This window comes from Alosa pseudoharengus, unplaced genomic scaffold (genome assembly GCF_046254945.1).
Source record: "Alosa pseudoharengus isolate Yale_2024_CS ecotype anadromous, Long Island Sound unplaced genomic scaffold, YU_APseudo_1.1 YU_APseudo_1.1_scf_6, whole genome shotgun sequence".
In the NCBI taxonomy this organism is placed as follows: Eukaryota; Metazoa; Chordata; class Actinopteri; order Clupeiformes; family Clupeidae; genus Alosa; species Alosa pseudoharengus.
Genome location: NW_027468848.1, coordinates 17,841,523 through 17,864,575, shown reverse-complemented (window position 1 = coordinate 17,864,575; position 23,053 = coordinate 17,841,523). Strand labels below are relative to the sequence as shown.

At 42.3% G+C, this 23,053-nt stretch overlaps 1 protein-coding gene across 2 annotated transcripts in view; it reads left to right on the top strand.

Moving 5' to 3' along the window:
* Positions 1-11,402, top strand: part of cemip2 (cell migration inducing hyaluronidase 2) — a 29,111-nt gene extending 17,709 nt beyond the window's left edge. For both annotated transcript variants that reach the window (XM_076271450.1, XM_076271451.1), the window contains exons 13-24: positions 1,382-1,513; positions 1,819-1,854; positions 2,603-2,758; positions 3,674-3,851; positions 5,335-5,550; positions 5,861-6,072; positions 6,704-6,886; positions 7,131-7,350; positions 7,570-7,671; positions 8,088-8,233; positions 9,422-9,528; positions 9,636-11,402. In XM_076271450.1, coding sequence (XP_076127565.1) covers positions 1,382-1,513; positions 1,819-1,854; positions 2,603-2,758; positions 3,674-3,851; positions 5,335-5,550; positions 5,861-6,072; positions 6,704-6,886; positions 7,131-7,350; positions 7,570-7,671; positions 8,088-8,233; positions 9,422-9,528; positions 9,636-9,835 — 1,888 coding nt within the window. In that variant the 3' untranslated portion in view covers positions 9,836-11,402. The remainder of the gene's footprint in view (positions 1-1,381; positions 1,514-1,818; positions 1,855-2,602; positions 2,759-3,673; positions 3,852-5,334; positions 5,551-5,860; positions 6,073-6,703; positions 6,887-7,130; positions 7,351-7,569; positions 7,672-8,087; positions 8,234-9,421; positions 9,529-9,635) is intronic.
* Positions 11,403-23,053: the final 11,651 nt, after the last annotated feature.

Here is a 23,053-nt window from a genome sequence, read left to right as displayed (position 1 = left end):
TCTGACCACTCCCTCAGCTCTGTCCGTGACAGATTTATGTTGTAATGGGATTTCTTATCAGGCTCTTTTCTCTGGGCTGAAATACCAGGATGCTGGGATCGTTTAGGCGCTAACGTATATATTTCACACGAGCTGGAATGTAGCGCTCAAGAGCATAAAACAAGAGCCTCTGGGAATGACTGACACAGATTTTCAGTGCTGGGTCGTACAGGGCCTGTGTATTTTTAAACAGCTCTCCCTTACACGCGGCAGACAAGAGTTAGAGGGCTTGTGTCCACAACTGGGTTTCATTTACGTCTCGTCACCTGCCAGAAGGAGCCGGTGGTGGCTGCAGTGGTGGCTGCAGTGGTGGCGTCAAGCAGCCCTCAATCCCCCCCAGATACACACACACACACACACACACACACACACACACACACACACACACACACACACACACACACACACACACACACACACATTATGTCTGTGTGCACGTAGATCTGACGTGGCTTCTGGCCACGTGTGTTGCTGCCGGTCTATTAGCCCCCCTATTTGTAACTCTATCCAGCCCCCGCTTCGAGAGGGGGAGCTGCTCAACAGGCTGCACACACACACACACACACACACACACACACACACACACACACACACACAGAGACACAGACTCACAGGAGGTCTCCTCGTGCCGCGTGTCTGCTATGAAAACGGGCCAAGATAAGTTTGAGTTTCAGATGCAGGGCTTCTAGGCAGAGAACATGAAACATTGCCACAGCTGGAGAAGAGCTCAGGCCTCCCGCTGTGTGTGTGTGTGTGTGTGTGTGTGTGTGTGTGTGTGTGTGTGTGTGTGTGTGTGTGTGTGTGTGTGTGTGTGTGTGTGTGTGTGTGTGTGTGTGTGTGTGTGTGTGTGTGTGTGTGTGTGTGTGTGTGTGTGTGTGTGTGTGTGTGTGTGTGTGTGTGTGTGTGTGTGTGTGTGTGTGTGTGTGTGTGTGTGTGTGTGTGTGTGTGTGTGTGTGTGTGTGTGTGTGTGTGTGTGTGTGTGTGTGTGTGTGTGTGTGTGTGTGTGTGTGTGTGTGTGTGTGTGTGTGTGTGTGTGTGTGTGTGTGTGTGTGTGTGTGTGTGTGATGAAGAGAAAGAAAAAAGCGAAATAGAGGAGGGGAGAGATTTAAAGAACAAGATTAAATAGTACATCAGTGTTGTATTTATGTGGGTTATGTGAGCCCCAATTTTCCAATGTTAAACATCTGTTCCCAAGTATGAACGTACATGCACATGTAGGCAGTGTGTGTGTGTCTGTCTTACGTACATCGTATCTTTCCCACCCTCATGACAAATACCTTAAGGGAGTTGTTCGTTACGTTTCACACCTTTCGTCATTTTCATTTCGACATTGCCGCCCAAGGTTCCGCCCGCATGAGGACGCAGACCCGAACCGGCCACGCGTAGCAGCCCTCATTGACACCCTCATCTCCTACAAGAACAACGATCTCGGGGCATGGATCCGGGGAGGTGACATCATCATTCAGAACTCCTGGTGAGTCACCAGTGAATCAACTTCCCTGAATAATCATCAGCCAGACTTTGGATCATGACTTCCATGTGCGCTTTACTGTATTCCTCTTATATGTGCCAGTTACTGTCTTACAGGACAAAATGCTGCAGGATTTCATTACTTTCCTTACTTTCTTACATTACTTGTGGTATTCAGATATGTTTACAGGCACAGACAGCAGATGACTCAGATGTATTGCTCAGATGTGCTAATCATGCTAAGTGCTGATCATGTGTTGTTCCTCATTGAGTAAACTGCTGGGTTGCTTTCTTTTCTTCCCTTTTCAGTTTTGCTGACAATGGAGTGGGGTTGTCATTTGCCAGGTAAGAGTTGGTCAGTGTTGGTCAGTGACAATAGTTTCAGCTCTGCCTCTCCGGTACATGTAAAGCCACCTTTGTGCTCCGATCACGTCGTGACAATGGGGGTTAGCGGTCAGACAGAGCGCGAGTCATTGAGAGCAGGACTCTGAGAGTGTGCGGCCGCGGGTCAGCAGAGAGATGACTCCGATCTCACTGTTGTCTGGCCAACGTCTCACTCAGACTCACACTGCTGGAATGTTTGGCAAGGGGGAAAGAAAGAAAGAAATGGGCCATTATTTTGTATTGTTCCCTGGAAATGTAGGCCTGCTTTTGCAGTGCATTTGTGATTCAACAGTGACATACAGTACAGTTCACTCGATCGGTCACCATCAAGAATTAGATCACTGTTTTAATGGATGGATGCATGGAAGGATTTATAAACTGGTTGAATAGTTGGTGGATGGATAAATGGATTGATTTATTACAGAATAAATCAATCATCAAATATATCCCCTGGGGATCAATAAAGTATCTATCTATCTATCTATCTATCTATCTATCTAGAATTTATTAGAGTTCTTGTTCTAAGGGATTCAGGCCTTTGGCTGTGTAAATGGCTGCTATGAGGCAGTGTCAGTTGTATATATATATATATATTATAAACTAGTTGAATAGTTGGTGGATGGATAAATGGATTGATTTATTACAGAATAAATCAATCATTGAATATATGCGCTTAATAAATATTCCATCTTTCCCATGTGTTCCACAGTGATGGCAGTTACCCTAAAGACGAGGGTTCCAGTCAGGAGGTCTCCCAGACGCTGTTTGTCGGGGAGAGCCGGAACCGTGGTTCTAACGGAGGCCAGAACAAATACTGGGGAGTCGGTGGGGTGGATGGAAAGAACAGGACACTACCCAGATTCAAGTGAGAAAAGAAAAGAAAAGAGTAAAAACAACAAACACAACACAAAAAAACAAAAAGTGGAGGACACTTGAGTGACAGGAAGTTTCAGCAAAAGCTTGCCAGACCATTGGTGTAAGGGAGGTCCTTTCCTGGCAGATGCAGCCAGTAGGCAGGAAACGGCTTGAAGCCCCTCGAGGTCCCATAAATAAGAAGTGATCACAGCGACTTTCTGGAAAGACTCAGTCAGCCAGTCGATTGTCAGCCTCGCCCTTCAGTTTCCTGTTTATATCTTCAGTACTGTACGCCCCCCTGGGATCAGATCTCAGTCCTGGCAACATGTCAGTCCTTCCCAACTCAAACAACCTCAGCGTTGATGACGGTAAACCTCAGGGTTTCGCTTTAAGCAAAGTAAGTCTCTATTGACATGCTCATTTGCTCCACTGGGTGTAGGGGGGGAGACGCATGTTCCTCCATAAAGTCCTCCATCATGAGCTTGGAGCCGGAGCGCTCTCTAAATCATGACATGTCTGACCACAGCTCCGCTGGGAGTCTTCAGCGTGGTCACATAAATTTGACATGTTTAACTCTGACTGGTGACAAGGTGGCGCACAACACTGAGATACGAGACTGTGCATCATTTCGTCATCAGACTAGTGAGATTCTGGGTGGAGAGATAGACAGGGTCAGGCATCTCAGTTCATCACCCGATGCACAGGGTCAGGCATCTCAGTTCATCACCCGATGCACAGGGTCAGGCATCTCAGTTCATCACCCAATGCATGCTGAATTGGAAAATTGGCTATAGGGAAAGTAGTAAGACACTGCTATTCCAAGGTCTTACTGGAAGCTCTTAATCAATCTACTCTGCTGTTTGCTGTCACTGTGAGGGGCTATCGGTAGGTGTAGTGGCTGAACACAAATTCTGTTTGCTTCTAGAACATTCCCCATCCGAGGCTTTCAGATTTACGACGGGCCCGTGCGGCTGACGGAGAGCACGTTCCGGAGCTACACCCCGACAGCGGATCGCTTCACCAGCGCTGTGGGCTTCAACCTGAAGAACACCTGGCAGCTCACGCCTCGCAACAACCTCTCCTCTCTCAGCTTCTCCCCCTCTGTAAGCAGCAGCAATGTGTGTGTGTGTGTGTGTGATGGAGAGAAAGAGCCATGGAAAGAAAGGAGAGAAATAGACAGATAAAAGGAGGAGGGGAGTTATATGGCAAATAAGTGGAGTTGATGTCAATGTGAAGACGTTTATTGTGATTAAAGAACCAAGTAATGTCCGCTGTGGAGATGAACTAGTGGATGAGTTGCTAGTGGTTTAGTTCCCAAGGAAGCTCTAGTTCCCTAGAGCTAGTAGTACTCCCTTAGACAGTGTTTGGAGGAGCAGTTGTTTATCTTACACACTTCCTCAGCGCTGCAACATGGCGTCTCAATCTGAGATGATTGTATGCCCTCTGGTAGAGGTCTAACAAAGGCAAGAGTCATGTAGGAATTTAAAGAATGGCTGAACAAATGGCTCTCTGGAACTGTTTTGTGCTTAATATGAGCGTCTACCAGTAGATGAATCCTGTACGTTCCCCCTTTTTTGATGTTAGCAAAGCTTTAAATGAACGCTTCCTAGTGCGAGACCATGTCCAGCTCGCGCTCTCCTGCTCGGGGGTGCTAATGGCTCGCTAACCTACGCTGTAGTGCTGCCGGGCTCTCTGGGAAGGAGAGCCTTTTGTCAGGGGAGGTCATCCTGGCTTTCATTAGTCACTATGACACTATGCATAAAGAAGCCTTTGTGAGCTGGGCAGATACTGTAACCATGGCTCAGGGGGAGCTCCCAGGGAGGCGGCCCTCAATCGGCTCTCCTCACCAGGGGTGGTGCTAGAGATATTGGTCCCTATGGAATAATGGATACCAAGAGATGATAATGTTGGTCATTATGCTGCTCTATGAGGACCCTATGTCAGTGCAGAGCCCTTGAAATGGCAACTCCACTCCACCATCAGCCCTTTAAAAGCAGCCCTGCTCCATTTTGAAATGTTGTGACTCCACAACTTGTGACTCCAGTCATATGATTCTCTGGCGTACTGTACTGTTTGCATTCTTTGCACTGGCCCACTCCCTCGGCTCCCGATGGCATCTTGACATCTCCCCCATGGGTGCTTAATGTGCTCTCATTTTCTGACATTTTGATCTAAAAGATTGTTTACAGTGATGACAGGAAGCTACGTCTTCAGCCCCCCCCCCCCCCCCCCCAGACAGTTTGTCTGCATTTGCTCATTTGAAAATCTGAAGACAATGAGATCCCAAGGCTAACTCTGGTGCAATACATCAAATGGTTACATTTATGTTTTAATTGCACACTGTCCCACACAAATAAAATTGAATTGAATTGAATCATCACCTAGCTGTTGCAAAAGAGAATGGGTCCATACAGTCACAGTGTCACTGCTAGGAATTCAGGCTCTCACTGAGTGCCTTGTGCTGTCTGGTGAACAGACAGACACCACGATTTACACAATGTTAATGACATGACAGGGCTCCAACAAAATACCTCTGTGACTAGTAAAACAGCACACATTTGACAGAACGAGGGCCTGTCTCCACAGGTAAAGCTCCCGGTGTTCTTTGGGAAGCCGGGCCCGTGGTTCGACGAGAACGACCTGGACGGGGACAAGAACTCCATGTTCCATGACCTAGATGGCACCGTGAGTGGCTACCCCAACACGTATGTGGGGCGGGTGGACAACTTCCTCATCCAGCACCCCGGCTGTGTGAACATCAGCGAGTGGAACGGCGTGGCCTGCAGTGGACGCTACTCCCAGGTAAACTGCCCGTGCCCATCCTCGACCATGGCATTTGGATGTTGTTTGAAATGTGGACAAAAGGGAGGGGTGTCATTTGATTGGCTGTTGAGCTCATATATCTACGACCTTACGCCAGAACCATGGAGTGCATCTCTACTCTAACAGTGTGGCAGACCCGTCAGTTATCTTAAAGTGCTCGTAATGCCAGTCATGTCAAGAGCTAGGACACTTGCACTAACCAAATGGCCATCTTTCTGTGCTGTGTAAGTCATTGCTTGTTGAGGAAGCCAGATAAATGACTAAACGTAAACATAAAAACATCACACAGGTTTATGTGAAGACTCAGGGAGCCTCTAACCTCATGCTCTCCATCCGCCGAGATGAGTACCCCGATCGACCCATGGTGCTGCGGGGCATCAACAGCCAAGGGGCGTCCTCCCAGCAGTACCAGCCCATCCTCATGATGGCCAAGAGCTACACCTTCCATTGGGATGGAGTTGCCCCCAAAGAGATTGTCCTGTCCCTCATTAACTTTGACAAGTAAGTCTGAGAGACAGGCCGCTGGTGAGTTTTAGTGGCTGAAGTAATAACACAACAATAAACTATGCACAATACAATCACTAGCATTAATATATTGTACACAATGTAACTGCTTTGCATTAGTACAGCAATATTAATGCTAGTGATTGTAGGAGCACTAGTTGTATTTTGAGGTCAACATTTTAGAAGAAGGAGGAACAAATTGGCCAAACTGGTCAAGTAAATAGTGCTATTGATGCTGCTGTTGATAAGTGAATAAAAGCTGTTTTTGTGTGAATGATGCTGCTTAAGATGCTGGATCCAACAGGAAAGATCCCCATGTATAAATGGAATCAGACAGCACCTGTACTGTACAAGCATTCATTTAGGCAACACGGGGCATCTTTCAGCACTTCAGCTATAGACCCTTTCAAGAGAGTTCAATTATCAGCATCATAGTTGGCCCCACAAGGCTTCCGTTTTAACATTCCATATGTTATCTTAATGCAGAGGAAGTAGTTTGGGAACCAAATAGAACGTTCAAGCATTGTTTTTGTTTTTATTGTTGAAAGGGTCTATAGGTCAATTGCGTGTAGCTTTGCAAATAAGAAGCAACAAATAGAAACTGACACCCCCCTCCACATTTCCCAAGGGACGATTGGGCACTTGTGGGTCTCTGCTACCCGACTGACACCACCTTCCAGGTCAGGTCCGACATCAATGACCGCCAGAGCAACACCTTCAGTGAAACGGAGGACTACGGGCCTGTGAGTTCCCTAGCCGAGCTGCAGAAACGGACGCAGGAGAGGAAGTACTTTTTCGACCGCTCTGTGGGGTGAGTAACAGAAACAGAATGCACTCTTGCATGTTTGCTTTAGGATGCATCCCATCCGTGCAGCTAATATACATCAGTACATACTGCAATACATACATACTGCTGTAAGCTCAATAAACCAAATCCATGTCAACCATGTCGATATGGCAATAAACTATTGAATTAGTGACTCACTCTTTGCGCATCCACACTGCATCTGACTAACTGAGTGTGACTGACGCCTGGCCTCGTCTCCGCTCCCCAGGCTGCTGTGGCTGTACCTGCGGGCAAGGCACGGGCGCGAGGGTCACAGCTACTGCTCGACCCTGGGCTGTGAGAGGGTGATCATCACGGCCTACACCGCCTCCAAGCAGACGTGCGACTGCACGGCCAAAGCCTACCCCACGTACCGCCAGACACCCACAGCCGTGGTGCCCATGCCAGCGCCCAACGCCAAGCCCTGCGAGCAGTGCGGAGCCTCAAAAGTAAACAAACAAACAAACAAGCAACGGCATGTCTTTAGGCTTATGGCTCTGACTAGATGTAGTCTGATATAGGCATATTGCTTGTCAACATAGGAAGTGACAAATATCTGCAAGCTGTTTCATACTTGTGAAAGCTTAGTTTGTTTGACAGATAGTATTTAGAAAATCTAACTGAGATGAAATTGATTTAGTGATGAACTTTGGTGAATATTTTCTCAGCTGATCTTCTCTAGCGACCCGTGGAACTCCTACCTCCAGACAGAGATCAAGTCCCTGAGCAGCAAAGAGGAGCAGAGCGGTGACTTGCAATCCTACATCACTGTGAGTTTAGCATCAAGTTATCATACAGTACATGACATTATTAAGCTGATACCTTTATCTAAGGTGAGAGTTCAAAGATGCTGGAGTTGTAGTGTTAGTTTGTGTGTTGTAGATGTGTCAGGGCTACATTCTTGTGAGACTACAGGCATTGCTGGTAGTATATGAATTTAAGAACACTAAGCAGATATAGCCTTGACATTTTTTGAAGTCTATACAAACACAATATTTTTTACAATTATTGTCTAATTGCTTTTTTGATTAAATAAATATTATATAGTGGTACTACACTGGCCCAAACAATGTAGCCATTAGTGTGTCTTCTACACATTTGTGGGAAAATGTGTTTTGACATTCAGAGAGGCTAGTTTGAAATCCACAGCATGTGCTCATTCTCCTTGCTGTCTTCCTCCCTGTAGGTGAACGGGAAAAGATTTCCTCTCGCTCAGTCAGGCTTCCTTCTGGTCACTGTGGATGCTTGCTCTGGCCAAGTCACAAAGAGTCCATTGTTTCCCAACCTGGACTCCAAAATGGAGCAGTATTTGAAAACTGGAATTCCAGCGAGGTGAGGAGGCTTGGGGTTTTGGGGAGGCTTGAGGAGGTGAGCAGAGCATGGACGGGAGTGAAAAAAGTCAATAAAGGAGTTAAAAACCAAAGAGTTTAATCTCTGTGTTGCCAAATGGGTTGACAGAGAGCCATGGAATGCCCGTTTGGAACTTACTATACGCTGCTGAATGCAGCCAAACTCCTGTTGTGTTTTTAAATTTGGGACTCTTCATTTGTAATCGTGAGATCGGTTGATCTGGAGTTGAAGTTGGATAATGACTATGAAAATGTCTGCTACAAAAACATGTTCTGCTGGTTGTCTGTGAATTTGTGTGCTGGTGCATTCTTTTCAGACTACATACTGTGTTGAAGTGCATGTCAGGCTCAGTTGTCTGATATATCCATGTATTTAGGTAGCCTGGAAAACCCTGATAATCTAGAAAGATTAAGGGTCTGGCAAAGAACAATGTAATGGCCCAACTCGAGGGGCGCCAACAAGCATGCATTTAAAAATCTCACTGCACGCAATTGGATAACACTAGACCATGTTTACTCTGAATGATTTCGGACTTCGACGCAATCTGATAACACTACGACCAATGTGTACTGTCCTCCAGCATTGCAGCGCTGTCTTCATCAATTTAGCTGGTTTCCCGGAATGTTGGGGTAAAAGTAACGTGCATCATTGCTCTTTGCCAGAGTGTCTCGCAGAGACAATTCCATTGTGCTCTCGCGAGAACTCTGGATTTCCAGGGTAGTATTTAGGTACTTTCAGCTAAATATGAAATCAAGATACACCCAAAAATGCTAATATTGGTTGAATAATGCATAAATCTATTTGGACAGGCCTCAAGGAGAAATCATCAAAGTCCTTTCTGTTGAGAGGTTCTTTGTTATAATGCATCCAGTTATACCCACCACTGTTGCTAATTATTTTAATGCATTAATTTGTGAAACATTTACTCCAGAATTCCTTTCCTTTCATTTAATCTATTGTGGGTCCAAGACTTTTCAATAGTTCAATAGAAGGGGTTATAATTACATTTTTAATTTAATTTTGATTTAATTTTCTCCCAATAGAATTATATTCACATAAAGGGGTAAAATGTTGATTGAACCATACATTATAAGAACTATAACTATGAGCTTTTGAGGCTGTGTTGGTGCTTGATTGGATTGTGTAATAGATTTCCTTGCTTTGCCTCAGGTCAATAGTCCTCATTGGAACAAGAGGCTCACCTAGTGGAATCGCTACCATCGCACAATATCTGGTTCCCCTTGGAGCGGCCAAGGTAGCGGACCTTCAAAAGAAAGGTCAGTCTTTTACTTCCTTGCCCTATGTGTAATGAATGCAGGCCCTCTTTCTTTGTGTGATGGTAACAGAGATCTCGACGTTAACAACGTCTCTGCTCTCTCCACAGTGAGCCTGGCGTTCTTTGGGCTCCGCAGTGGGAGCTCCTACCCTCCCTGGATCACTCTCCTGTCCGCCCAGGGTGAGGAGGGCCTGGGGGTCCAGGAGCGCTACCTCCCCCTGGCTCTGGAAGAGTACGGGTGCCCACAGGCAGGGCCACCCAAACGCAAAGACCTGGACCTCCTGAGAAAAGCTCTGAACCAAAAGTGAACCGTCTCTAAATGTGAACAAACATGCAGAAAACAAAACCCAGACTGGATGAACGAACAAACAGACAAACGAATGAATGTGAACTCGTGAGCTTAATTTATTTATGTCAGAAAGAGCTAATTGTTTACCACATTTCAAGGGTATTTTTTAACTGTGTGTTTTTGATAATGGGAGTGGGTGGCGTATGTTTGTTTGTGTGTGTGTGTGTGTGTGTGTGTGTGTGTGTGTGTGTGGCCGTGAGCTTCACGGTACAGAGCAATGCACTTTTTCTCTACTTCTTTTGAAAAACAAACAGCCGATACCTTAAAACAGTAACACCAAGAGCCAAAAAAAAACACTCAGATTGGAATGTTGAAAGGACACCCAAAAGCCAAACACAAAGACTGAAATTGCTTTCATCTGTATGCATCAGCCAAAGCTAACGGGAAGGCCTCTGAAGAGTCTCTCTCTTTCTTTCTCCCTCTTCCTCTCTCTATCATCCTCCCTCCTCCTCTTTAAAGTCATCACTGGTGATGGTATCTTTGCATCTGATCCATATTTAATCATATCTGAACACAATTATGTATATTTTTTATCTCACTGGGTGTAGGACAGCACATGAAGCATAATCTGTATCATCACTGTGTATGTTTGTGTGCATATTTATTACCGGTCTCTCTTTTACCCCCCTACATCTCTCCCCTCACCTCTCACTTCCTCCCCCTCTCTCTCTCTCTCCCTCTCTCCCTCTCTCTTAGCTCGGTGTTTGCTTTAAGGAAATGTTTTTGTTTCCATAATTTCAGTGCTGCTGATCTGTCCCGGGGGAGAGAGCTGCATAGTCATGTGCCAGCTCTCCTTCAGCGCTCCCAATGGGTTCTGATCCGAATCGCCTTTTTGTTTTTGTACAAGACGTTTGTAAATGTTTGTAAGATACAGATTCTATATGTTCACAGTGGAAGATTGTTCCTTTTTTTTTCGTGGCAGGCTGGCTTTGTGTGCAATGCAGGTGTGTCTACACCATCCCCACCTTAACACATACTTTCACTCAGGTGGATGCAAGTCGTCAGGGCGGAAGAAACCAGTTGCGTCTTCATTTGGAAGTTGAGCGCGCGTTGCCAGGTTGGACTGGTTTCCATCGACTGCATGCCCTCAATTGAGCTGTTACTGTCACACACTGATACAAACCCAAAGCTCTGTGCTATGAAGTTTGATGAAAAGCAACCAACGTGGAGGCTCTGCCTCATACCGTGTAAGAAGATTGTGCTTGTTTGCTTAGGCAAAGAGAGGGAGAAGTGACAGACCTGCTTCTTAACCACTGCACTGTAGTTTCAGAGGACCTGCATGTGATTGATTTTGTTAAGTAAAGGTTTGGAGATGTCATTGTGCTAGTTGATAGTAAATCTGTAAGTATGTTTTTGTAACTGGTAGGGTTCTATAAGTGCCTTTTATTTCAGACGTTTTTTTATACTGGCAAAGTGTTGAATCACTTATGGTATGTCTGTCATAACCAGCTTTTTTCAACCTCCGTGTTTCTCTTCAATGGCTTCAAAGCTGAAGCTGAATAAACATTTATACTTTTTCTGTAATAAAAGAATTGTCTTCTTTTTTGCAATATGAGCTGCAAGTGTTATGTGCAGTGTTCATGTTGGTCCACTTCCTCATCTCAACCCATCCAATTTAAGTTCAACTTATGATCTAAAAATAATTCTCAGTGAACTGATTCTTGCTAGTCTGAAATCCGTTTTGAGATAACAGAACAAAAGAGTTTCTCTCACAGATAAAGGAGCCTGCACTAGTCCTGACATTGGGCTTGGGATCATGTTAAGCCCTGTAAGCACAGCAAAGGAGCTGTTTTTCCTCTGTTTCTCCTGAACAGGATTGATTTCTTACATTCTTCTTCTTATTATTTCTCCTAAAGGGTTTTTTTTTAAATAAAAAAAAAGAAAGAAAAATGGGTTAATTCCTCAATGAGAGTTGATTTATTTCTGTGAGACAGAGAAAAGACAGCAGTTCTCCTTTGGGAAGTATTGTGTGAAACGGTGTGCAACAATCACCACCAGATGGCAGAGTGGGCCTTTACTGACAACAAGGGCAAGTCCAAAATCAAAACATTTTACACCATTTTGCTACAGTTTCCTGATCGAACAACATGTTTGGGGGCAATGGTGTGAAACAATATGCAACAGGCTTTTGAGGTAGTTTTGAGCCATACAGATCAGGGAGCTTTTTTACGACCATGGTGTCAAACCTGGGTAAATTAACCTAGAGGAAGTGTATAATCTCCTAGTAGTCCCCTAGAGTAGAGCCCTTATGGTTTCATTCTCCTGACTAAAAAAAGCCAATAAGCCCTTTTAGAATGTTTACCATATACTGTGAGTTAACTCAGGGTTAGAACCACCTACTTGAAATGACTGTCACACCAAGGAACTGCTAGAACCTTGGTCTTCATTCCTAAGGAACAGCGTATGCATTAGCCGGGTGGGTACACAGTGGCAGCGTTCCGTAACTCACTTTAGGTAAATCCACAGGGAGAAATTATAAAATGTCACTGTGCTGCGCAACTTTGTGAGTTAAATAACATTTGCTGTTGTAGAGTGAGACTTTAGACGTCTAGTCGCAAAACCATTAAAACCCAGACACTCACTTAAATACTACTGTATATCTAATCCACTGTGAAAGGCAGACTTCTAGAGGACGTACATACATCTTATATGAATCAACTCCAGAGTTGACAAGTGGAAATGTATAGAACTATATACTATGCTAAAAATTGTAAGATCATGATTATCAGAAGTAAAGAAGACAGACAGTCAACCTTCCCTGACTTCTATCTCTCTGGCACTGCACTCAGTGTGCAGTGAGATTACATATTTGGGCCATATTATTGCAAATGACCCGTTTGATGACAAAGACATCTAGGCAGCAAACATGTTGGGTCGTAAGTTTAGCATGTGCTCCGTATCTGTGAAGATCTCACTCTTCAGAGCGTACTGTACACCTTTGTATACTGCCCACCTATGGTGTAATTATAAACAAGGCAGCATTAGAAAACTCAGTGGCGTATAATGACAGCACGAGGCTGCTGCTGAGAGCTCCAAGAAGCTCCAGTGCAAGCCAGTTATTTGTCAGTGTTGGGGTACCTACCTGCTCTGCTGTTTTACGTAATCTGATGTATAGATTTATGTGTAGGGTATCTATGTCAGAAAATGACTTAATTGCTGTGTTGGCTAATCCTGTACGCAGTTCTGTCAGATTTTCTTCTAGACTGTGGAACCATTGGCGAAAATGTTTGTATGCTAGACATTGAATATTGTGGGAGGCTTCTTTATATTTTTACCCTGTGTGTTTTTCTACTGGTTTTTTTTACTGTGATATATATATTTTTTACTGTGATATATATATTAATGAAAACTGACTTTAGGCAGGAAATAAGATTGAAAAGATGTGGGATGTGAACTGATGGGACATTTACTTTTCATATTGATTTATATATCGCCATTTATGGTATGGACACTTTCAAATGCTCCATAGAGTCCAGCAAGAACAAGGCTTTGATGATTAGGGGATAGCAGAACCAGTGGACAGGCAGGACTGAAGGGGCTCACTCAGACCTCTCCCCTATCGCCTCCGGCAACTCAAATGTGCCTCAGGCGTGGCAGCACTGAAGATTTCAAACATGCCCGTAAGCCTGTAAGGACAGACACCCTCAAAATTTCCATTATACCCCTCCTACAACCCAAATCCACACTCCTACCACATTATCCCAAACACCAGCAAGCATGTTAATTGTCACATAGCAGAACAATTTCACACTAACATCCTTATCACCATGTATCACACATATCTATGATTGTAATACCATATGTATACATAATATGTTATATAATATATTATACAGTGTATCACACAGTTTATGCTTACACGTGTCTTTGGATTGTATCCTCTAGGAACTTCTTGGGAAAGTGATTTACATCTCAAATGTTTGTATGTTATTTAGACATCTCTGTGTAGAACTGATGTTATTTAGACAGCTTTGTGTAGAACTGATACTTAGACATCTCTGTGTAGAACTGAGTGTCTGTAGGCTCTGTATGTAGCTGGCATTTTGTCAGTCAGCATTTGGTAGAAGTTGGACTGAGATGTTACATTTTAAGAAAAAAAGCCTTTTTGCAATCTTTTGGCATCTGAAAACTGGTGGCAATCATCTGATGCCTGGCATCTGATGAATTATTCATCTCAGGTGTTGATGACAGGGTAATGGGGGATTTCCTTCCCTTTTTTCTTAAACAGGAGTAGGAGCCAGTGAATTTTGATCACAGTGATATTGAGATCACAGGCACAATGAACAAACAAACCATTGCCTGCTGTTTCCCGTACCGGTGAGAAAACAGAATTGCCCAACTTCACAGTTTGCTGTAATAATACATGTTATCCCTGGCTCATTTCTGTAAACACTTCAGAAAGTGGGTATTTCAGGAAACTGTATATTTCACATATCAACAGAGTTGACTTTCATTTGATCAAAAAGTAAAGAAATATGACAGCCCTCAGAGAGTCTTTGCTCATTGCCAGTTGTTTAGTCAGGTAGGCTACTCATTAAAACCTTACAAAGCGAGAAAAAGACTTTCAGACTCGGCACCAACAATAAAGCTTTTTTGGACCCTAAATGGTTTACTGAAGCATAGCTGAATCACCTTTTCTCCTGGGGCCTATTGCACAAAAGCAGAATTAAGACATCCGGGATAAGTTACTGAGCTGCGCTCAATGAATCCAAAACAAGAGCGTACAGGCTTAATTGGTTGCACAGAGACCAAGCCAGGATGAGCAGACAGGGATTCATCAAGCCTGGTGGGTATTCCATCAACCTCGCTAAAGGCCAAACCTGGCTTATTTCGATAAGTCTCGCTAATTTTAGTGAGAATTCCGTTCCATTAATGAGGTTAACGTGAATCCCAGCTTGGTAACCATGGGAATTTATGCCACAGAACTAACCTGCTCCGTAGCAGGTTAACTTTCAAGCTAAATTAAGCTGTGTTGCAAAAAAAACAATCAGTCGGAAAACGAGTCCAAAAAGATGGTTCCGTCAACCTGTGCTCTCCTCACCTGTAGCCTACAACTTCAAAAATAGAAGTAGGCCTATAGAAATGTTTTTTCCGACGGTGCACCAAGCATGGATTTACACATTCACTAGCTCCAAAGAATGTATGAAGATTATACAATTAACTTCACATGCATGTGGTTCTAGGAATCGTGCTACATGCGTCACTTATGTTCGGTGGTGGTGTAACGTGCAGCGAGACTGCATAGAAAAGACATTACATTCTTGCGTGTTCGCAGGTTCGCTTCCCAAACGAAGTATTAAGGCTACATTGTTTATCACCTTGATAATGGCATTTTTTGTTATAATCTTTGATGAAAGACATATGTCTACTGCTGATAAAGGGTCATGCACATTTGGTAGGCTGTTCAGTGACAGCTTTGCCAGTGGGCTATATTATATCTGATGCAAGCTAAAGTATAATTATTCTGTAGCCTAGGCAGCTAATAATTAAAACTGCTTCATGTGTCGACGATTGTTCATGAAGTTCAAATCAACTGTGTGCTACACAGATTAAATACTAGGCATAAATTGAATTGAAAGCCATTGCATTTCAGATAATTTTATTTGAAACACTTTGGGACTTATGGGAGACAATAGGCTATTATGTTGATACTAATTTATTTTATGACCACCTACACCTAGACAATAATTTGGAGTGAATGAACTCTTTTTATCTAAGAACATAAGCTAGGCTATATATGCATATCCATAAGTTGTTTTTGAGTTTATACTATTTATTCAGCACTCGTTTTGTTCAAGCAGACTGTAGACCTATGTGTTCAAGAGTGAAGCCAATCAAACTTGCAATTGATTTCAAAACCATTAGCATTGTTGTTTTAAATGTATGCTTTCATTTTTCTCCCATTTCTGTAGGCAATCTATTTTTTTCTCTCGATGTTAAATTTGATGACTTTCGATGAAAAGCCGCTCCATTAACTCAAGTTAGCGGCATCTTGGTCTCGTTTATTCAAGCGTTAAAGTCAGCTTCATCTCTGCTCGTGCACGAGGTAGAACAGTAGACCAAAACAGTAGATTGACGAAAAGAGGATATATGTCGTAAAATTAAGACAATACTAGACGATTTTTGTTCGATTTGGCAAGCGCCATCTACAGGATTTTCATTGAAAGTCATCAAATTTAACATCGAGAGAAAAAATAGATTACCTAGGCTACTGTAGAAATGGGAGAATAATGAAAGCATACATTTAAAACAACAATGTTAATGGTTTGAATCAATTGCAATTTGATTGGCTTCACTCTTGAACACATAGGTCTATACAGTCTATGCTTGAACAAAACGAGTGAATGAATAAATAGTTCAAAAACAACTTTGGCATAATTCAAAACTATAGCCTACGTTCTTATATTACAAGAGTTCACTCCAAATTGTTGTCTAGGTGTAGGTGGTCATAAAATAAATTAGTATCAACATAGCCTATTGTCTCCCATAAGTAGCCTATAAAAGTGTTTGAAATAAAATTATCTGAAATGGCTGCAATGGCTTTCAATTCAATTTATGCCTAGTATTTAATCTGTGTAGCACACAGTTGATTTGACATTCATGAACAATCGTCGACACATGAAGCAGTTTTAATTATTAGCTGCCTATGCTACAGAATAATTATCCTTTGGCTTGCATCAGATATAATATAGCCCACTGGCAAAGCTGTCACTGAACAGCCTACCAAATGTGCATGACCCTTTATCAGCAGTAGACATATGTCTTTCATCAAAGATTATAACAAAAAATGCCATTATCAAGGTGATAAACTATGTAGCCTTAATACTTCGTTTGGGAAGCGAACCTGCGAACACGCAGGAATGTAATTCCTTTCCTATGCAGTCTCGCTGCACGTTACACCACCACCGAACGTGAGTGACGCAGAGTAGCACGATTCCTAGAACCACATGCATGTGAAGTTAAAACATTTTTAATTGTATAATCTTCATACATTCTTTGGAGCTAGTGAATGTGTAAATCCGTGCTTGGTGCACCGTCGGAAAAAACATTTCTATAGGCCTACTTCTATTTTTGAAGTTGTAGGCTACAGGTGACGAGAGCACAGGTTGACGGAACCATCTTTTTGGACTCGTTTTCCGACTGATTGTTTTTTTTTGCAACACAGCTTAGTTTAGCTTGAAAGTTAACCTGCTACGGAGCAGGTTAGTTCTGTAGCATAAATTCCCATGGTTACCAAGCTGGGATTCACGTTAACCTCCTTAATGGAACGGAATTCTCACTAAAATTAGCGAGACTTATCGAAATAAGCCAGGTTTGACCTTTAGCGAGGTTGATGGAATATCCCCCTAGTTTTGTGCAATAGGCCCCTGCTCCATTTCACTTCTGAAGTATAATAATATTGATAACTAGATGTACCGCAGAGCGGTACAAAATATGACCGCCGCCCAGTCCAGCACATTTTTTCCACAAAAATAAATCACGCTGAAAGGCCTATATGATTCTAACTGTCTCACTAAATTGCATTAGCCACACTCAATTCTCACTGGTATCTGCTAGACAACAAGTACCAAAACATGATTAGTTCATAGATTTCACATGTAAAATTCATTTTATACAACCCCACCCCCACCTTGCCTGTTCATAATTCTGAGAAATTCTTGAATTGTGTGCATGTGTGCGTGTACACGTTTATGTTTATGTGTGTGGGTGTGTGTGTGTGTGCGTGCTTGTGTGTTTGCCTGCGTATGTGTGTTTGAGCATGTGCATCTTGCCTGTTCATAATTCTGAGAAATTCTTGAATTGTGTGCGTGTACACGTTTATGTTTATGTGTGTGTGTGTGTGTGTGTGTGTGTGCGTGCTTGTGTGTTTGCCTGCGTATGTGTGTTTGTGCATGTGCATGCATGCGTACATATGTCTACTGTGTGAGTATGTGTCATACGTAGGATTACTGTGAATGTATGTGTGTGCGTGTGTATCTGTTTATGCACATGTGTGCATATGGAATGGGTTTACATGACCCCTGGAGGCAAACATACGCAAAAAATTGGTCATCCTAGGCCCTACGGTTCTCAAGATATTCACAGAAAACTGTGTCTGCCCTACCCTCCTTTCGGGGGTCCAGTCCAGCGGGGTGGCTACAGATCAAAACGAAAAGCGATGGTTCCATGCTGTCCATGTGGGGTTACATGCCCACCAAGTTTCGTGTACCCCGGTCTTTCAGTGTCCCGGGAATCCTTGTTGGTGTACGGTCACTAAATGTACACATAAATTATTTTATTGTAAGGCCCCCCATGAACGAAAGTCCACGAAACTTGGCATGCATTTGGAGGGTGTCATAATGATCCTACACTTTCAATTTCATGCAGTTTTGACCATGTCAGCCAGAGATATTGTGATGAAAACACCTAATGTTTTGCTTTTTAATTTTTAACTAGGTGGCGCTATACATGAAATAAGTGGTAATGGGATAGGTTGACATGCCCCCTTAAGACCAACATACAAAAAAAAGGTGGACCTCCTAGGCCCTACGGTTCCAAATGATGGTTCCATGCTATCCATATGGGGTTAGATGCCCACCAATTTTCGTCTACCCCGGTCTTTCAGTGTCCCGGGAATCATTGACGGAAATTTGGAAATGCGAAAAAAAAAAAAAAAAAACTGACTGACTAAACCTATATGACCGCCGCTTCGCTGCGCGGCGATCATAATAATAACAACAACAACAACAATTTTCTTTCCTGTGTTCTCCTGTAATATTTACTGAGGCAGTAAAAGTAGCCTCATAACACGTCAACAAATATGTTATTGATTACATCATTCAACAATAACAGTGTTGCTTCTTTTGAAACCGCACACTCAGCCACAGGTGATGCAACCACCATCTCAGTGCTGTGCAGTGTATTATATCTGGTCTTAGGTGTGGCGCGGTCCCTTCCTGTTCTGCGTACACAAATTAACTATGATGCTGGTATGACCACGCTACCAGTGACAGTTCTGCTGGGAGAGGTTAGGGGCTTCTGAATAATTCAATGAATAGGAAAACAACAGGGGTGCGTTGCCATGGTGGCCACCTCCCATGGAGGGGCACTTGGTGGGGTAATGTAAATGTCGCCCCAGTCGAATGTCAGGCTGGCTTTTCTGCACTGTTTCCCTTAAGTGAACCCCTTTAAACATACGTCTCTAACACATGATTTTTTGGTTACACTTTACTTGAAGGTATCTACATAAGAGTGAAATAATACGGTCATGAACGTGTTATAAACATTATAAACAAGTCATAAACGTTTATGAGATAACGTTTCTGTCACTCGCTCCTGTTAAGTGTCATTCGTTTTTTGTCATGACAACTTAGGGTTAGGGTTAGAGTTAGTGTCATTAGGTTTTTGTCATGACAAGTTAGGGTTAGGGTTAGGAGTTATGACAGTGTCATATCACTCTTATGTATATACCATCAAGTAAAGTGTTACCGTTTTTTTTTCAGTTGTGTTTCTGCATGACATATGCAGGTCACCTTAACATATTAAAGCTACAGTCCATGGCTGATCCTCTAAACTTGCTGTACCTTTACAGGTCTGCTCCACGATTCTAGCAAAAAGGTTGTTGATATTTAAGCTCAACAGCCAATGAAATCACAGCCCTCCCATCCATGCTCCTGAAGCAACCTGTTAATCACACTATTTCAATCCAAGACACGTTATTTATCTTTTAGAGAGCCAGCACTGCTCAGGCCTACAAATACCAGAGGTTATTGACAGCACACATAAAACTGACATTAAGATGAACACAAGGGATAATTGGCAAAATCTGACAAAAAAAGTCAGAGGAAGCCCTGCTATTTCTCATCCAGTAAACGCCCAGAGATCCACAGCATGAGGGGTTTCTGCCCTTTTTTGTGGAGTCTCCAACTCCTTGCTGACAGCTCGGGCGACACTTGAGAAACAGATATTACACATACATTTTCTGTGTTGTAACACTGAAAGGAAATTCTTTTTATCTTTTTAGTCAGCAATTGCATGATATTTTACATGTTTTGACTTTGAACTTTGAAATGGGTGGTAGACACTGAGACAGTTTTATCAAAATAAGGCTGAAGGGTTTTTACATTTGACAATGACATGAAATTCTTAAGTAAACAACCAAATAAAATTCATAACAGTAAATAAGAAAAAAAGCATGATTCAATGCAAACACAATTATGTTGTGTTTATACTGTCTGTCAGACTTGTGAGTTTTGATCAAATGACACAGTATGGAGTATGGAGGATTATATTTAGACTGTTGTACAAAACCTGTGACATGCAGCATAATTGTGTTTTATAGATTCTAGTCTATAATTTTTTTTTCCTTTACACATGCACACACACACACACACACACACACACACACACATACAAACACACACCGCACACACACACACACACACACACACACACACACACATATTCACAGAGAGGGAGAGAGAGATGGGGACAGGCAGGAACAAATGCACACTCAATTACCCTTTAACATCAAATACCCCTCCACTATCCTCTCCCCATTAGCTGCAACATTAACCTTATCTACCTGATGTTGCTGTGTGTGTGTGTGTGCGTGTGTGTGTGTGTGTGTGTCAATGTGTAAACACTTGTGCACATGCATACATTTAGGGAATCCAGATATTATAATGTAAAATATTCTGGTACATACCATAGAGTGTATCAAAATGTATATACCGGTAGTCTATGGGTCCAACATGAAGTAAAGGTCTTAGATTAGTTGTGAAGATGTAAAAAACAATCTGACAATTTTCAGTAACACAGTTCTAGACTTCCATTACATGCACAATAACAGAGAAAAACACTGCTGCCACAGTTTCAGAATTTGATGTCTAACAAACAATGAAATTAAATAAAAAGCATGATTTCAAAAGCAAACAAAAGCACACTTCACACAGGCATGTGATTTCAAATGTTTGTGCATGTTGTTTGTGCACCAAGTTCTTGATATCAGTCTCATATGACAACTGGACAAGTGGATTTTCGGGCTGCCACCAGCATCACGTTGAAGAGGACCTCCAGTCCTCCATGGCCCCTCTGACTAATGGTATTTCAAAAGTGATCCATCACCAAGCCTGTCGATTAGACCAAACAGTTATTTCAGAAGACATTTAATGGCCTCATCTGTGCAGCCATCAAACCGTGTAGGTCCTCATCATTGACTGCACAGTGATAGGATTTAACTGATGGGCTCGGGTAAGGGCTCCCTGTTGCCATGGTGCTGCGAGGGTGTTGTGAGCTTCAGTGGTGGTCACCTCTGCTGGTTGGCCTATTTAGTCCACATTGAGCTTTCCCATCTTCATAGAGATTGCTGATGGATTAAAGATTTTTCTTGATGGGACAACAAATACCTTCAATTGGTGTTGATTTGTAGCTCTCAGCGTTTGGCAAGAGAGGTTAGAGTTGTTTGTGCAATGAGAATCGGTTTGGTCTCCCTCAGTAGGCTTCTTAGTGAGTGAAGATCAAACGTGTCTTTTCTCAAGGCCGTAGCAAGTCGTTTTAACATTTAAACTATCCATGATATATGATAGAATAATAATAATAATAATAATAATAATAATAATCTTTATTTACTGTATATAGCACTTTTTAAAACAAAGTTACAAAGTGCTGTACAATATCAACATAAATGAAAATGCAAATAAGACATAATAATATAACAATCAAATAATATATACTAATTCAATTAAAACTAAACATAAATTTGAAAAAGGAAAATAAACTTAAACTGAAATAAAACTTACTGAAATAAAACTTGACACTGAAATAAAACTTAGGATACTGAAATAAAACTTGACACTGAAATAAAACTTACTGAAATAAAACTTGACACTGAAATAAAACTTAACACTGAAATAAAACTTAATAAACTTAACACAAAATGAAGTATATTACTTAAACAAAACTAAGGAAGGCTTGCTTGTAAAGATGAGTTTTAAGGAGGGATTTAAAAGAGCATACTGACTTGGCTGACCTGATTTCATCAGGCAGGTCATTCCAGAGCCTAGGTGCCCTGACACTAAATGCTCTCCCCTTTAGTTTTGAGATTGACCTTAGGAATAGTTAGGAAACCACTACCAGATTATCTTAAAGTACGCACAGGTGTATAAGGTACTAGGAGATCAGATATGTAGTTGGGAGACAGGCCATGTAGAGCTTTAAAAGTAATCAGAAGAATCTTAAAATCAATTCTAAAGCTTACTGGGAGCCAGTGCAGTGAGGCTAAAACAGGAGTAATGTGATTACAGTACTTTGTCTTAGTAAGAAGCCAGGCAGCTGAATTCTGAACAGTTTGAAGTCTCTTTATAAATTTTTGGTTCAGACAAGAAAAAAGACTATTGCAGTAATCCAGGCGTGAAGAAATAAATGCATAATGGTCTCAGTGTCTTTAAAAGTTAAGATGGAACTAATCTTGGAAATATTTCTGAGGTGATAGAAACAAGACTGTATGAGCTTTGTGATGTGACGTTCAAAGCTTAAATTACTGTCAAACCAGACACCAAGATTCTTTGCAACAGGTTTTACACAGTCTAAAAATTGAAAGGGACCTAAGGATGGTATCATTTGTTTCACTATGTGCTGGGATCCAATGATGAGGACTTCTGTTTTGTCAGAATTCAACTGGAGGAAATTGTTTGACATCCAGTTTTTTATGTCACAAAGACATTCATTTAAGGAATTCAGCATACTAGGATCAGAGGAACTAATGGGCAGGTACAGCTGTGTATCATCAGCATAGAAGTGGAAGGAGACACAGTGTTTCTGGATAATGTGCCCAAGAGGAAGCATGTATAAACAAAATAAGATTGGTCCTAAAACTGACCCTTGAGGTACCCCATACTTGACAGGAGAAAATGAAGATGTGTAACTGTTTGCAGAAACACAAAACTTCCTATTTGACAAGTAAGATGAAAACCATTGTAAGGCTGTACCAGAAATTCCCACCCAATTGTTCAGTCTATGCAGCAGTATGCTCTGATCAATAGTGTCAATGGCTGCGCTAAGATCAAGAAGTACAACACATGCCATCATCAGCTGTTCTTAAAAGGTCATTTGTAACTTTCAGCAGTGCTGTCTCAGTGCTATGATACTTTCGGAAACCAGATTGTAGCTTTTCAAAAAGATTATTATTTTCCAGTGC